Consider the following 17,906-nt stretch of genomic DNA (forward strand, 5'->3'; position numbering starts at 1 on the left):
GTTTGGACACCCAGACCCAGAGAACAGTAAGATCTGTACTCAGAGGTTTCCTGGCTCCAGCCATTGCTCTCGACCTCACAGCTACCCATTGGGCCAAGCCACCTCCAGCTCTCACCTGACTTGCTGCAGTGGTCTCCCAAGAGGTCTCTCCACTCAGTCTCTGCCACCTTCAGCCTGTTCTCAGTGGAGGGGGCCAGAGTGACCCTGTTAAAACATGAGACCTTTCACGTCCAACCTCAACTCAGACTTCCCCATGGTTCCTATCACACTCAGGGTCAAAGTGAGAGTCCCTAAGATGACACACAAGTAGGGAGAATGCCCTTCTCGGCTGGACTGGGACAGCTCCAGGGTATCCCTATTGTCTTTGTACAATACTTGCAATGACCAATGGCTCTCCTGTCCACTTTCTGAAGTATCCTGGTGTGGAGAATAAATGATTTGATTCCCCTCGCCACAAGCCCTGGACAGGTCAACCGTCTGCCCCTCTGACATCATTTCAATCACCCTCCCCTTCCTTCCTTCACTGCAGGCACACTGGCCTCCCCAGCTCTCCTCAGTACTGCCAGGCATGCTCCTGCCTTGGGCAGAGTGTATATGTGTGAGTGCACCTGCCCTTCCCACAGCTTAGAACGTTCCTCCTCCAGACAGCACACATGGCCTGCTCTCTCACTTCCTTAAGGTCTTTATTCAAAAGTGACTTTCTCAGTGAAGCCCTGTCTGCTCACCCTGCGTAAAATTTCAGCTCTTCTTTCTATCTCTCTTCCCAGATTTTTTTTTCTCCTTCATGTTCGTTGGTGTCTAAGGTTTATCATCTATTTCGCTAATGGTCAGTAGAATGTAACCTCCACGTAAGCAAGGAGTTTTGTCTGTTTTGTTCATGTCTATGTCCTTAGTGCCTGGAGCATTCCCTAGTATGCAGTAGGTGCTCAATAAATGTCAGTTGGATTAATGGCTGAAAGAAAGGTCACCGCTGTAAGGATGGAGTCAGAGAACAAACACAGTTAATTCCTGGTCCACTGTTTTTGCTTCCACTAAATTGTATTTGGTCTACGGCTTCTCCGCTTGCCCTGGAACCCTGCTCAGAATACTGCTCCCTTCTCCTTCTTCTTCTCCCTCCGGATAAATTCTGCCATTCTTTTCAGCATCATTCACATCTCACCTATTATAAGAACTTCTTCTTCCCCAGCCTATTGCTCCGTCTCCACCATCCAGGAGTACCTTATTGATAGCACTGAGCACAGAGGAACCCCACAGAATTCTGGCTGGGCTGTAGCCACCATGCCCACCCAAGCCAAGTCATCAGAAGCCTAGGATCAGGAAGAAAGGCATCAGCATCACTGACTCTCAGCGCCCGTCATGGTGCTCACACACAAAGTGATGGTGGAAGTGAACTGAAATTGACATGATAATCAATCGTCTCCCGAGGCCATGAAGAAAATAAACAGCATCCCTAGGAGTATGTGAAGAACTATTTATTAGAGAGAATACCAACATCGCCACAGCATTCCCTTTCCACATCTCATTGCCAGTTTTCATTCTGTCAACACCTCAGTGAATTTATGAAGAAAGATTAGAAATAGCTTTTTCCTCCAGATCCTTGTAAATGGAGCTTCATTTTTGCCTGTTTTTTTACAGGTGTCCTTAAATGTGTCTGTCTTCATGCACTGTAAGTGAAATGCAGAACATTTTAGATGAGCCCCTTTGTTAGGTTACAGACTCTTTCCTGACTTGGGAAAAGTGCCTAATGAGAAGGTTTCCCCCAACTCTGTCTCCTTGAAGATTACCAGAAGGAGAGGACATAGGAAGAAATAGAAGGAGCACAAGGGGCCTTTTCTTCTCATTTATTAACCTCCTCTGTCATTCAGAAAGCAATGTCAGTATAGCATGGGAACAGCAAGGCTGAAAAATAGCCCAGATGCAATGGGGTTCAGTTGGGATAATGTTGAAAGTATTCAGGGTCCAACCTGGGTAAGAGGCAGGAGAAATGACCGGAGACTGTTCAGACAGTATCGAAGGTGGAGAAAGTAAGGCCAGGCTACAGATAAAGAAATAGTTTGTATGAATAAGAGAAATGAAGACAACAAAAAATCGCCATACTTAGAGGGGGTCTTGGAGTTTCAGATCTAGACAGTAACACCATTCTGAGTTAGAACTCAAGGTCAGAGGATGGCTGTAAAGATTTTGAGGCTGTATAGTGCCAAATTTCTGTAGGGGTTGTAAGTATGGATGTTGAAGCTACAAAGGATGGCAGCTGGGGTATGGTGGATGGGAGCACCAGGGATGGGAGGGGATTTCCTGGGTAGTGGTAGGGAACTTAGGGATGAGATAGTCAAGAATTCCAAAGCAGGGGAGATACTGAGACATTAGACGAAACAAAAGATTGAAGTGCTTTTTAGGGGAGACAGAACATAGCCAGTCTTCTTGCTCATGCCATAAGCACAGGGCCCGGGGAGAAGAAATGGCAGCCCTGACTGCCAACTACACCAGTGTCTCCCAAATAGATCTAAATGTGTCAGTGAGAAGTTAAATGTATTGGGAGTTTGGGGAACAATGTCTTTAGTTACACAGCTTTTCCACCAATAGGTTAACTTCTGGCAGAAATAGAAAGGTCATTGCTTAGAGTCACATTTGAAGCTTTACCACAAATTCAGACAATTTAAATTCCTTTGTTTTGTTGAACTCATCTGAAAACAGAGTCTTTAATTACTTTGGGTTTTTTTTCCTCATACCAGAGTCAGGGCATGAACAAACAAGGGCATAGCCTCGCTTTAAACCTGTTCACTATTGCATCCTGGAAAAATGCCTTCGGCACTGCCAAGATCAAAGAGTTTTAGTTCAGATAGATTGCTCCTAGAAAAAAAGAAATTGACATTGTCAAAGAAAGACATGCCTGGGAAAGGGGGTGCAGTGCCTCTGCTGTGTCCATGGCAGCTAGCACGTTACCTAGCAGGTATTAAGGGCTCAAAAATATTTGTTGATTGACTCATTGGCCATGTAACACTTTCTGGGAGGGGAGAGAGATGACAGGGAATGAGCAGGAATACAAAGAAAAAAATTGCAAAATTTAGAACTAGAAGCAAATGGAGGAACCACCTAGTAGGGACTCTCAGAAGGCCAGAATACTGCAGTTGTTACTGACTACAGTGGGTTGAGGCTGCAGTGAGCTATGATCATGCGTGCTGTACTCCAGCCTGGGAACAGAGTGAGACCTTGTCTCAAAAAAAAAAAGTTCTATAAATGGAGTCACTGGCTAAAAATCATCCCCTAACTGGTTAGGAAGGTTAATGCTTCAGACTAGGGACTAATCACATCAGCTCGTAGCTGGTTTCAGCCATCTTCTGTAATATGTCTTCTGGATACTTAAGAACAAATCCTTTGGGATTCTTAATAGGGGAATCGCCAGCTTCATATGCTACTGACTTGTTTCTTAATAGCCATTCATTTACTTAGATATATAATAAGCACTTAATTCAGGCTTACTGACACTTTGGTCAGTACAAAGTCTCTAGTCAAAAAAAAAAAATCAAGGTGAAACTTGAATCAAAAAGTTATATAAGTGGGCCAGGCATGGTGGCTTATGCCTGTAATTCCAACACTTTGGGAGGCCGATCTCGCTTGAGTCCAGGAGATCAAGACCAGCCTGGGCAACATGGTGAAACCCCATCTCTACTAAAAATACAAAAGAATTAGCCAGGCATGGTGGTGCGTGCCTGTGGTGCCAGCTACTTGGAGGGCTGAGGCGAAAGGATCTCTTGAGCTCAGTGAGTTGAGTCTGCAGTGAGCTATGATCATGCCACTGTTCTCCAGCCTGGGAACAGAGTGAGACCCTGTCCAAAAAAAAAAAAAAAAAAAAAGTTCTATAAATGGAGTCATTGGCTAAAAATCATCCCCTAAACACAGATTCTTTTTTTTCCTTTTCTGTGTTCCAAAGACAGAACAGACCACCAACAGTATGAATTTTGCTTCGTCTTCACAGACAGACATGGAGCTTGCAGGAAAGTTGTTTAGAGTAATCGGACTTTTAACACTGGAAACAGCACTTCCCTGAATTTGACTTGAGTTTTTTTATTAATATTATGTTTGGATCATGAGAAGACTCATTCAGCCAGGCTGACTTAAGACATTAAATGACTAGTTAACCATATACACTAATCACATAAATATGGTTTGTGGAATGATATAAAATGGTTTATGAAATCATTTTTAAGCCATCTTTTCAACAGTAATTGTATCAGTCCTGTCATATTTTAAACCAAGCGATATTGGCAAGAATGAGCCTAAATGTCTTTAATATTCTGATGATGAGCATGAAAAATTGCCACTGCAATAAAATGACAGGGTTGTGTTCATCTCTCTTCTTCCATGGCACTTTGCTTTCTTCCCTTTCAACTTTAAAACACACTTCCTAACATTTCATCACGGGAGAAGGCTGCATAAGTTTCCAGTTGCTGTAATTTACTTAAACCATAAAATTGTTTCCATATTACCAACCATAAAATGGAAAGACAATCTTATTTATGAATTGTATAAATCAGATAACGTCCCCAAAATGAATCCTGAAACCAGGCACACTTTGACGATTAAATAGGAGGGAAAATGTTTTCTCATTACCATATGTCAAAAGAATTGTATTTTTGTGAAGTGGCTTTGGTCAAGACAGTAGAGCATACACTTGTATTCGGTGCTCTGTGTGCTCCCACCCAGGAGAGAATGGTTTCCCCTCTACTGTCAAGCATCTGAACTCTCCAGGGGGGATGTCAGATGAGAAGCCACCTGACTCAGTATCTCTGATGCAGCGTGTCTCTTTCCTGGTGGCCTTGCAGATGACATACCCTGAACGAGGCCATCCAGGGAGCCTTCACTCCCTTCCTCACAGATACAAAAAGGCAAGCCAAGCATGTGGGTACCTGGAGTGCATATAGCCCTTTTGTTCTAAAAGCACCCAGACTCTTATCCCAGACCGTTCTGCAACTCTGTCAATGTCAGCCTTAAAGAAAAATAGGATGTTGTTTGGGAGTTGTCTCTCTCTGCACCCTAAAACTATTACCTGGTGGGAGCTCAGGGTAGAAGCTGAGTACTCACTGAGCCAAGGAACATGCCGAAGGTGTGTCTGCAGCTCCCCAGACTTCCATGTGTAGATGACGTGGTCTGTGTTGTGACATTCTATAGTTCTAACCTCGAGGATGAATCAGTAGAGGAGCAGCAATATTGTTTATCCAGAATGATTCAGGTGCTTTGTTTCTTTTTTTTTTTTTCCTTTTTTTTTTTTTTTTTTTGACACAGAGTCTCGCTCTGTCGCCCAGGCTGGAGTGCAGTGGTGCAATCTCTGCTCACTGCAACTTCTGCCTCCTGGGTTCAAGTGATTCTCCTGCCTCAGCCTCCCGAGTAGCTGGGATTACAGTCATGTGCCCCACACCCAGCTAATTTTTGTATTTTTAGTACAGACGGGATTTCACCATGTTGGCCAGGCTGGTCTCGAACTCCTGACCTCAAGTGATCCACCTGCCTTGGCCTCCCAAAGTACTGGGATTACAGATGTGAGCCACTGTGCCCAGCCTGTTTTGAATTTTAATGCTGATGCTCTCCTTTGTTGGACGATGTAATGAAACCTGTTGACCAGACTGGAAGCAGAAAGAAGGCTGGTCTAGCCCTAACCAGCATTGTTCTTGTGGCCAGCGATGGAATCCCAGGACTCCCCTCTGCCATTTCCCTCTTAGCAGAGTCTCATTTAGTCTCTACATAAATGAGACCTACCTATTTCTTGCATTTCTTAATATTACTGTCTTCTGCATGTACTAAGGTTGTCATCATGCCTTCCTATCCCACACTCCAGCTGTACAGAACCCTTTAAGCAACTTCCTTACCAAAGCTGTCTAGACTCTAAAAATGCCACGTTACCTTTTTTTTTCTTAAAGGAATATCCTTTGCATTTGCCTAGGATTGAAGAAAAGCAGTAAAGTGGTACATCTCAAGATAGCCCTGAATGCACCTCTGCTCTTAGTGTCATTCATTTTACTCCAGCACCACTGTGGATAGAGTCCCTGTGGGACGAATGAGGACACTGGGCAACTTTCACCTGGGGCTGAGCATTCTCCAGAGGAAGTCATTCGTGTGTGCAATGTCTGTGCCCCCCATGTGGCAGGAAGAATGACCAACCACCACTCCCATTTTTTCTGAGATGCTACTGTGACTTGGGTCAATAAGCTTGACATTGCCAATGGATATTCACTAACCTGCTTTCCTTATTTGAATTTCTTACCATTGTTTCTCTTTGATATGTGGACTATTTTATGGCAAAGAGGGCGCCAAGGTATGACTGAAATGCTATATGGCTGAGAGGTGTAGCATCAACTGGTGTACCTGGAAACATTTGCAAATCACTCCGTGGAGATATATTTCCACACTCACCGTTTGAGATTTCTTATTTCCATTCTATTACAGCAGAGAGACCATACTATTAACGCTTAAAATTGCTTGGTGTATTTTTTCCTCCTTGGTGGATTTGCAACCTTTAACTATCCAGACTGCACGACTTATATACAAGAAACTCAGTATTGTGACAGACCTTCAATTTTAAACTAAAGAAAATGCGTGGAGTTCTGATATCAGAAGCTTGCAATTACAAAATTAAGATCAGTGTTACATATGGCACTGAGAGTTACATTCCAAAGGCAAAACTCAAGGCCGCAATGCTTGAGTTGGACAAAATTACCCTTGAATATCATCTTGATTGTCATAAAATTCAGGATGCAGATGCACCATCTCTCAAAAAAAGCCCAGCTTAATCAGTTGGCTTTTTCTAGTGGAAGAACAGGCCATCATTACTTTTTTTTTTTTTCGAGACAGTCTTGCACTGTCGCCCAGGATGGAATGCAGTGGCGCGATCTCGGCTCACTGTAGCCTCCACCTCCCAGGTTCCCGTGATTCTCCTGCCTCATCCTCCCGAGTAGCTGGGATTACAGGCATGCACAACCACACCCAGCTAATTTTTGTATTTATAGTAGAGACGGGGTTTCACCATGTTGGCCAGGCTGGTCTCGAAGTTCTGACCTCAGGTGATCCACCCACCTGGGCCTCCCAAAGTGCTGGAATTACAGGCAGGAGCCACCGTGCCTGGCCAGACCATCATTACTTTTTCCACTGACAATCAGATAAATTAGCCAGCTTGTATTTAATAGTGTAAGAATATACTGTTTGCAGCACGGGAATCCCCACCACTCACAAACCCAGAGGCCTGTGGGACTGAGATCCGCAGTGAGGAGTGAGGTCCCCTCTCTTATCTCAGGCTCATGCAAGGACACTCACTCATGGGAGATAACAGCACAGGCAATGCCCATGCCATATACATTGTTCTCCTCTCTCTCCTTTTCCTGTTTTGAACTAACACATATGCATAACTGAATTCACACGAGGTGACATGTGAAGCCTCTATTCACTTACTCGTATTGTTGTTTTTAACAATGTGTTGAAAACATGGCAGTAGTTCTGCGAAACGTCCATTGTCTGAGGTCTAGAAATGTGAGCCTATTTCAAATGCCAGCTAAACTGTAATGAAGCATCAAAGAGCCCTGGAGAGAGAGGAACAGTATCTGTATATGGAAATCATTGGGAAATTTTTCATTAACATCTTGAGACGGCCAAGCTGTTAGGGATATTCGTGTTCCTGCGTGATTCTATAAAAACCTCCAGGCTAAAGTTCCTATGACATTAGATCTAACATCATCTACCTTCAAATACATGGGTTTTTTTGTTTTGTTTTGTTTTGTTTTGAGACAGAGTCTCACTCTTTTGCCCAGTCTGTAGTTCACTGGTGCAATCTTGGTAGTAGAGACAGGGTTTCACCATGTTGGCCAAGCTGGTCTCAAACTCCTGACCTCAGGTGATCTGCCCACCTCGGCCTCCCAAAGTGCTGGGATTACAGGTGTGAGCCACCGCGCCCGGCCGGGTTTCAGTCATATTTCTCCATGGTCTAAAGAAGAGACATGTTTGTGTTGCCCCTAAGCTGTGACACAAGTGTTACTACCCACACAGCAAACATCTCCATCATTTACACCAAAACCACTCAGCAGCCTCCCAGCTGAGGTGTACGGCATAGGTGAGATCTGGCCTGGGACACTGCGAATGCTAGGGAACAGCCCTTTTGTGCAAGGTGAAAGAAAGAAAGCAGGGCAGAAAGACTCAAAAACATAGGATGTGCCAACAGGAGTGTTTCCGAGGGAGATGTTTTTCAGTTGGTCCGTGCTGTGTCTTTTTTTAGCCAGTCAGGTCACTGGCTTGATACTGAACACTGATCACGAATCTTGATCTGAGCTAAGGATGTGTGGCTCTTCATGTTCCTGAGCCAGGTTGGGTGAACTTCCTCGGCCTTCTAGGTGGTACATTTTATAACCCTCAGGTGGTACATTCACCCGGACAAACCGGTCTGAAAGTCAATAAAGCTTTAACAAACAATTCTCTTGTTTTACAGAGAGAGGATGCAAGCCATGGAGAAACAGATTGCCAGTTTAACTGGCCTTGTTCAGTCCGCGCTTTTTAAAGGGCCCATTACAAGTTATAGCAAAGATGCGTCTAGGTAAAAAAGAAGAAAGCCAATGAAAAAAATAATTCAATCTGTTTCTCTTTTAATCATTAAGATAATTCATTCATTCAAATCTGTTTTCTTGTAATCATTTCAAGGCTGAAAATATTCACATCTCTATGGATCATGGGCGTTATTTTTTTGTTTTGTGGGGTTTGGTTGTTTTTTTTCTTTCCTCCTTCTGGTAATTCTTGGTCGAAAGTAACACTTTGGCCCAAGAAGGTAAATGGGCTTCCCAGTGCATGTGGCTTCATGGACCACTCACCGTGCAGTGCCTGCAACCACCACCCTTGCGTGTCCACGTCGCCATCATCTGAAAGTCACAAGTGAGCCTGGCTGCATTCCACCCCCAGTGTCAGGTGCACACCTGGGAAGCCTTTTCCATCCTGGCCAATTGTGATGCTGATGCTAAAATACCTTCATTGCTTAATCCCATCACTGCCAATTGCTTCAAATAGTGGATGGAATGGGCTTTAAAAAAAAAAAAAAAAGGCATTTTGGAAACTGCATAGCTGACTCTCTTTTTCTTTTATTCAGCGAGAAAATGATGAAAACCACAGCCAACAGGAACCACACAGATAGTGCAGGTAAGTAAGTGTTTTTGGAGCTGTAGGAGGCCTGTGGGCTGCCTGGGATGAGCCCTGGCTGGTCTCAGAAATGTTTAACATTTCCCTAAGTCACGTATTTGGTATGATGTCAGGGGATTCCTAGATATTCCTGCCAATACTGAAATTCCAGATTTATTCATTAATTCGGGGGCAAAGCACTGTATTCTCCCTTCGGTTTTCATTCATTCGCTCATTCATTTGTTCATTGATATGGCCACACGGTGGTCATCTTGCAGACACAGGGCTGCCTGCCTAGAACTTAGAATTCAGTGGGGAAGATGGAAATGGAACAAGTAATTTTATGTGTGTCACGTGTTTAAAAGTGCAGGATAAATGTTTTACCAATAGGACTAGCCTATACCAAGGGCAGTCCCCAGACAAAGTGACACAAACTAAGCCCAGAAAGATGAAGAGGACTTAGGGGGAAGAAGGGTTGTCCAGTCAAGGGAATTTAAAATTGTTCTAAGTGCAAAGTGAAGCCATCGGAAGGTTGTACACTGGGGAAGGACATCAGCCCGGCTGCAATATGGGGATGGATGAGAAGGGACAGTAGCCAATAAGGAATGGCCAGTGTCCAGATGGGAGAAAAAGGAGTACTTGGCCTAGGGCCTGCTTTTTATTTTATCTTTTTAATCTCATGACAGATGACAGGGCCTGCTTTTTAAATGCCAGCATTCCCCAGAAAGACAGCCCAGTTCTGTTAGTAGTGGCGTTCACTAGTATCCAGGTCTTTGCGATGAATGTCTCATCCGGCAGTCTCAAGCCAGGCCTCTGCAAGAAGATGAGGTCTTCCCTCTCATCGGGTTAGAAATAGAAATCCTTAGCAGGAACACATTCAGATACTAAATTACACAGAAAGCATATGGCAAGTTGGGTGAAACCCCAAATTTAGGGAAGCCACGTGTACTAGTTTTGTGCAGCACGGTAGAGTAGACAGAACTGGGGACTTCAGTTTAGGGCTCTGTTGGTCGTGGTTCTTCTCTGGCTGAGCACAATTCAGCTACAAAGCCAACAGGACCGCTCTGCCATCATTCCTGATCCTGACGGGATTTGTTGTTTTGCTTAGAAATCAATCAGTGGCCTTGGCCGAAGCCAGAGAATTATTTCACGGAAATTGCTAAACTTGTCTTCAGAGCAATTGCCAGTTTGTTTTGGAGATACTTAATTCATTCATTTTTTTAAATGGATTGTAAACTTAGGGAGAAGAAAGGAAACTACTAATTACTAAAAGCTCCCATCCTTCTACAATCCATTCTAGAAATGATTCATATCTGAAAGCACTGCTCTAAGCAATATGTACATGCTGTTTTGTATTCTCCTTTTATTTCTTTTTGCTTTATAGAGAAGAAGAATAATAATAAATATGTAGTGAGTGCTTCCTATGCACTTTTCATGCATTCACTCATGAACTCCTTACCGCAGCATCCAGGGAGAGGTACAGTTTTTATTCTCATGTTCCAGAGAAGAAAACTGAATGCACATCCACACACGTGACACACATCATCATAGTCCAAATGCCTCCCATTTTAACTCCTTTTATGTTAAGATGCCTCAGTCCCTTTAAAGATATATAGGTTGTTTCATTTCTTTGTTCTAAAAACTCTTGTCAATTTCTTTTCAAATGTGGGGAAAGGAGCCAGTGTCATTTCCTCAGATATATTTCCCAAAGTGGAATCGGTGGGTCCAAAGGGACAGTTCAGTGCCACTGGTGACATGCTGTTAGTTTTCTCTTCTGAATGGCTGAGTTGATTTGCAACGCCACTGGCAATGAGCGTGTGGACTCACTCCCCACGTCTCTGCTAGGTTTGGACTTTCTCACTCTAACGTATCAGGGCGAGATATCGTCCACAGGGTCTTCGTTGCCATAGCAGCCTTGTATAGTGCACAAAATATAATAATTCTTCCAGAATGCTAGGAAGTAAGCTACAAGACAACTATTATCCCTGTTCTGTAGACAAGTAAACGGAATTATATAGAAGTCAAGGAACTCATCTGGCCAAGAGTAAAGGAAAACCCAGACTTCCTGGCTACTTATGGAATGTGTAGTTTACTGTGGAAAGAGAACAGATGGAACCTCCCATCTCAAAGGTTTTTATACTGCGCATTAGATCATTTACCACACAAAACCCTATAAAGAAGATGTCATTACCCATATTTTACATGAAAAGAAACAGAAGCTCAGGGAGGTTAGGTTAGTTATCCAAAGTGACACAGCTATTAAGAGTGACAGCCAGGCTGGGCATGGTGGCTCATGCCTGTAATCTCAGGACCTTGGAAGGCTGAAGTGGGGGGACTGCTTGAGGCTAGGAGTTTGAGACCAGCCTGGGCAATATTGCAAGACCCTGTCTCCACAAAAAATGAGCATGGTGGTACATGTTTGTAGTCCCACATACTTGGGAGGCTGAGGTGGGAAGACTGCTTGAGCCCGAGAGGTCAAGGCTGCAGTAAGCAGAGATCAAGCCACTGCACTTCAGCCTGAGTGACAGAGCAAGACCTTGTCTCAAAAAAAAAAAAAAAAAAAAAGTGACAGCCTGACTGGCTGATAATTGAGTAGATAGTGGTGCCACTGGCTACAATTAGGCCGGTATTATAATGGACATTGGAGACTCAGAAGTGGGCAGGGTGGGAGGGGATGAGGGATTAAAAAAACTACAAATTGGGTACAAAGTACACTACTCAGGTGATGGGTGTGCTAAAATCTCAGACTTCTCCACTATACAATTCATCCATGTATCCAAAAACTACTTGTTCCTCAAAAGTTATTGAAATTATATATATAATACAATTAGGCCCACAGAGACCGAAAGAGCTTTGTGGAAGACGAGTGGAAATAATGAATTTGACTTGTTTATGGAAAAGTTCAGTAGTGGCGTGAAGGCGTTGGTATGTGGATCTGAAGATAATTGTGTGCTGCTGACGAGGGTGCGGGAGACCTTGGTGGGTGGTGGTAGCAGAAGTGGCCTCCCTAGAAAGTATGTCCAGCAAGAAGAGAAGTGGACCCAGGGACACAACATATCAGGATTTAAAAGGTTGGCTGAGGAAGGAGTTAGAAAACAGATTGACCAAGACGGAGCAGCAGAAAGGGAAGAAGATCATAGAAAGTTTCAAAGTGACTAAAAGGAAAAGAAGTGGCTGACAAAGCTCAGTGTCACATTGAAGCAAAGGAGACAGTCCACAGGGGTGACAACTAGAAGATCGCCGAAATGAACATAAAGAGCCATTTCAGAGAATGATGGAGCTATGACATGTACCAAATATAGGAGATTAAGAGGATATAGATGAAGATTTTTTTAAATGAGTATAGATTCCATTAAGAAATTTGGTTGTGGCTTGGCGTGGTGACCCATGCCTATAATCCCAGCACTTTGGCCGAGGCAGGAGGATCGCTTGAGGCCAGGAGTTCAAGACCACCCTGGGCAACATGGCAAAACCCCGTCTCTACAAAAAATACAAAAATATTAGCCAGATGTGGTGGCACATACCCATAGTCCCAGCTTTGGAAGGCTGATGTGGGAGGATCACCTGAGACCAGGAAGGTTGAGGCTCAGGGAATTGCACCACTGCACTCAAGCCTGAGTGACAGAGCGAAACCATGTTAAAACCAAAAAATTGCGCTGTGAAAATTATCTTCTTAAACCAGTTATCAGCATTCAACTGTAACAACTAGTACCTAGTCTTCAGCCTTTTCCTCCATGGAATAAAAGATCAAGGGGAGGGAGGTACCTTGGTGGCCTCAGAATGTGTAAGGAGAAAGAGGTGTAGAAAGAATGTGTGATTTCCTTTGGCTGAGGAATTAGCAGAATGGTTCTTAGTAGCAAACAGAAGGTAGCACAGTGTCATCTTTGTTGGAGAAATATCTTGTTATCAGAAATGATATGGCATGTTGTGAGTGTGTGTGCGCCTATCCCTCAAAGAGTGCCTATCCCTCTCTGTCTGGGGAGTGATGATAAAGTAATTTGACTGATTCTGTAAGGAAAACTTCCAATGGATTGTGGTCAGAATCACTGACATTGGAAGGCACTGTTAACTCTAACATGCAGCTGTCATTGGAAATGTTATCAGATATGTTTTACTTGGTACTTTCATAGTTGGAGAATATCCTTTTGAACAATAGCAGAGATGACAAATCTTGCTCTTTTGAGGATGATTTTGATTTGAGGGGTGGAGGAACCACCAGAAATTGGTCAGAGCCATGACTGGTGATGTGAGTGACCATTTAGGCTTAGAAACATAACGTGGCTGGGCGCCGTGGCTCATGCCTGTAATCCCAGCACTTTGAGAGGCCGAGGCAGGTGGATCACCTGACGTCAGGAGTCCGAGACTAGCCTGGATAACATGGTGAAACCTCGTCTCTACTAAAAATACAAAATTAACTGGGTGTTGTAGTGTGCACCTGTAGTCCCAGCTACTCGGGAGGCTGAGACAGGAGAATCGCTTGAACCCAGGAGGCAGAGGCTGCAGTAAGCCAAGATCATGCCACTGCACTCCAGCCTGGACAAGACAGAGCGAGACTCTGTCTCAAAAAAAAGAAAGAAAGAAACATAACAAAAAGCTCGCTATCGGGTCTCCTGGAGCTCCATTGTCAGTCCTTTAAAATGCCTTCTGGCCTGCTCCCCTGCTGCCTCCCCAAGAGGGCCATTAGAGGAGCTGGGAGACTGGACCTATTTGGATGGTCAATCATGGATGAAGACCATGGGGCGCCAGCAGCATCCGCATCGCCAAGGCCAAGCAAGAAAGAGGATAGTTTCAGGGAGCTCCCTGGCTCATGAGCCACTTTGAGCTCCACTGGGGCCTGGCTGAGTTGTGTGTGCTGGAGCGGGAAAGGTTCCCGAAATGACTGAGCCAGGATGGAAAGACAGGGTACCACCACACTATAGCCACTCCAGGGTCTGCAAGTGGCCAGCAGTGCTCTGTCCTGCAAGGCCAGCCTGGCCTGTGACAAAGCTTTACAGGAAAGAGAACTGAACAGAAGTGTGTGTGTGTGTGTGTGTGTGTGTGTGTGTGTGTGTCTTTATTAGTAACATGGATCCAGCCTCTACTCCAGAAGAGTGTGTGTGCGTGTGTGTGTGTCTTTATTAGTAACATGGATCCAGCCTCTTCTCCAGAAGAGTGTGTGCATGTGTGTGTGTGTGTGTGTGTGTCTTTATTAGTAACATGGATCCAGCCTCTACTCCAGGTACCTGTATCAGTAGAATTGCATTGTCCTTTTTAGAGTCCCCTCCTGAAGAATTTTTGCATCTTGCCTTATTTTCTTACTAAAGGAGTTGTGTGCAGACGCCCTCTTTCTTTTCATTTTGGAAATCTGAAGGGATTCAGGACAGTACCCAGTTCTTACTAATCTCCCCTTGGCGATTGGCCGAATCTCTGCCCAGAAATAAGTTGCATGTCCTTAGGTTACATTTGCCGTGCAGAAAATAGGCACATAAGCACTCTATATTAGGTCTCAGAATTTTAAAATTAGTTTTCTCTATTATAAAATTGCAGATATTCAGTATGCAGATTTTAGAAATACAAAAAATTGGCCGAGTGCGGTGGTTCACGCCTGTAATCCTAGCTCTTAGGGAGGCAGAGGCAGGAGGATAGCTTGAGCCCAGGTGTTCGAGACCTGCCTGGGCAATACGGTGAGACCCTGTTCTCAAAAATAAAAAATAGTAAACAAACAAACAAAAAACCTTATATTGGAAAAGCACAGCTGGAGATACCGTTAACACTTTGTTTTATACACTTCTAAGCTTTTCTCTATGCAAACCTGTGTGTTTAAAAAAGCTCTACTTCCAGAGGTTAAGAAAAGAAAAAAAAATTAAAATAAAAAAAAAACCATAAACAAAATTGATCAATTGATAGATCAATCAGTAGATAGATAGATGGGAGCATAGGCAGCTCTGTGGCCTGTCTTCCTATGGCACTTTCTTACTAAACTTCTAGAATGTGATCATTGCACACTGCATACCATAACACTGTGTGATTCATATATATGCATATTTTTTTGTAATGAGAGAATTAGGCCTTTTTAGAATTACCAGTCATCTGCACTGGGATGGGATGCATAGCTTAGACTTTCCTTTGTGGCCTTCTGAGTTCTCTGATGCACTTTTCTCATAGGAACGCCCCATGTGTCTGGTGGGAAGATGCTCAGTGCTCTGGAGTCCACGGTGCCTCCCAGCCAGCCTCCACCTGTGGGCACCTCGGCCATCCACATGAGCCTGCTTGAGATGAGGCGGAGCGTGGCGGAACTCAGGCTCCAGCTCCAGCAGATGCGGCAGCTCCAGGTATTCCTCATGCACGGCGGCCTCTGTCTCGGTTGCCCTGAGCTCTTCCTACCTTCCTTTTCCTAGGGGCTCCGTGAAGACCTAGAGAATGTAGAACCATAGAAACAGCATGGCTTCCTCTCTCACACACACAATCCAAGTCTAGAGCCTTCCACTGCAACTATAGTCAATCTATAACCACTTCTTTTTTTTTTTTTTTTTTTTTTTTTTGAGACGTAGTCTCGCTTTGACCCCAGGCTGGAGTGCAGTGGCGCGATCTCGGCTCACTGCAAGCTCCGCCTCCCCGGTTCACACCATTCTCCTGCCTCAGCCTCCCGAGTAGCTGGAACTACAGGCGCCCGCCACCAGGCCCGGCTAATTTTTCCTATGTTTTAGTAGAGACGGGGTTTCACCGTGTTAGCCAGGATGGTCTTGATCTCCTGACCTCGTGATCCACCTGCCTCGGCCTCCCTAAGTGCTGGGATTACAGTCTTGAGCCACCGCGTCCGGCCTACAACCACTTCTTTAAGCTGTGCGTACTTTTACGCAGGAAGAGACTCTAGGGCATTTGTTTTTGGAGAAGAGCCGAAAGGAGAGGGGCGCCGGGGAGCATGCCGACAGCCAGTGAAGGCTGACTTCTGACAGCTTGGAGGCTCCATCCTCCTCCACACTGAACGGGGACAAAGGTGGATAGTCAGCCAAGCTTTTTTTTTTTTTTTTCATTTTTTTGCAAGGATCTGTGATGTATTTAGAACTATGAGTTTAGAATAGAAGATGAATTCATAAGGAAAAAAGGCCACCATGGTGATTTGTTACGAAAAACATCTGCATTTCATTCAGATATGGTGATCCATCCGTTCCTTGCTCTTTTCCATTGTTAAGGAATATATAAACTCTACGGGAATCAGGGTAAGTGACCCTTCAGGTCACGAATCTTGGTCAACAAATCCCATAAATCTGCCGAAGCAGAATAAGCTGTCTCCTGGGTAACAAGGAGGTAGAGATGTGCATCTCTGCATGAGACCACATATTTGCTCTGTACACCTTCTCCCACCTCCCTGCCCTGGCTGGTAGGTTTGTCGTTGAGGATACAGTGCTGGCCTAGGCTCTATACAGATATCCTCCCTGACTTCCAGAAGCTCATAATCCAAATATTGCTAGAAGATAGGGCCAGGTGTCATGGCTCATGCCTGTAATCCCAGCACTTTGGGAGGACGAGGCAGGTGGATGACAAGGTCAGGACTTCGAGACCAGCCTGGCCAATATGGTGAAACCCCATTTATACTGAAAAAAATTAGCCGGGCATGGTGGGGTATGCCTGTAGTCCCAGCTACTAGGGAGGCTGAGATATGAGAATCACTTGAATGTGGAAGGCAGAGGTTGCAATGAGCCAGGATAGCACCACTGCACTCCAGCCTGGGCAATAGACGAAGACTATGTCTCAAAAAAAAAAAAAGATAAATGTATCCAGGATCCTGGAGCAGCCATGGGGATGCAACCTCCTGAGCCCTTTCCTCTAATAGGAAAAAGGCTTCCAATCGGTGGTTCTTCTTCAGCACAGCGACAGCACAAGCCCTATGTTGTTTAACCACCTAATGAAAGCTAAGAAAACAATTTCCCCTTGCCCTCTGCCTACCAGAAAACACACAGAAAGGCAGCTGGTTTGAGAGACCTGCCCCGAGTCCCCAGCATGGATCATGAGGGTTGCTAGAAGAGTGAGGGCTCTGATCTCCAAAGGCTACTCTGTCTCTTAGGCAACATCCCAGATACCTTGAACATCTGATGCAAATTCATTTAAATCTCCTAGTGAATATCATCATCTGTGATGGCCCCATCCTTTGCATTAGCTTCCCCTCGCTTTGCAATTTTAAAGACACATTGCAATGAAATGAAGTGTACGGGTTGGGCTGGGTTGTGTCAGGGGGTGACAAAGTCACATGTCTTCAGTGTCCGGGCAGTAACAGCAAGTGAAATGGAGGAGAGACCACAGTAAATTGGCCCCTTTAAAGGATAGTAGCCACTCAGTTCCAACTGGCTCTTAACCTGATAGAATTAGTATCCAGTGTTTCTAGATGTTTCAATATTTCAAGCAAATCTGGAGACACAGGTTTTATATGAATTACCGCCATTTAAAAATGTTGGAAAGTAATTGAAAACTAATTACTGAGTACTCTGCAGGCCAAAGGACACAATTGCAGTTCAGAGGGGGCCTGTCGGCTCCCAAGTTCGTTCTTACCTGGGGCTCCTGGAGGTCAGGCCCCTCCCTTCACTGCTCCTGCCTTTTGGCACCATCTGCTGGCCATTTGGAAATTGTTACCTCCTCATTGCACCCTTTAAGAAAAACATACATATCATTTGTATGGAAGTACCTAACTGCTCTCAAAAGTGAGCATTTGTTGGTTTGGGGACAGGGATGGAATTGCTTTAGCATAAATGCCGCACTTCCCCTGGGAATTTCACAGGCGTTAGAGG

General features: G+C 44.5%; 1 protein-coding gene across 50 annotated transcripts in view; it reads left to right on the forward strand.

Moving 5' to 3' along the window:
• KIAA1217 overlaps positions 1-17,906 on the forward strand; it is an 854,498-nt gene that overhangs the window by 792,589 nt on the left and 44,003 nt on the right. For 29 of the 50 annotated variants that reach the window (XM_063781491.1, XM_063781501.1, XM_009458086.5 and 26 more), the window contains 2 exons: positions 9,116-9,165; positions 15,289-15,455. In XM_063781491.1, coding sequence (XP_063637561.1) covers positions 9,116-9,165; positions 15,289-15,455 — 217 coding nt within the window. Of the gene's footprint in view, positions 1-8,467; positions 8,573-9,115; positions 9,166-15,288; positions 15,456-17,906 lie in introns of all 50 variants that reach the window. The other 21 variants (XM_063781488.1, XM_063781487.1, XM_063781489.1 and 18 more) reach the window with 1 other exon arrangement.

Source organism: Pan troglodytes, chromosome 8 (genome assembly GCF_028858775.2).
Source record: "Pan troglodytes isolate AG18354 chromosome 8, NHGRI_mPanTro3-v2.0_pri, whole genome shotgun sequence".
Lineage (NCBI taxonomy): Eukaryota > Metazoa > Chordata > Mammalia > Primates > Hominidae > Pan > Pan troglodytes.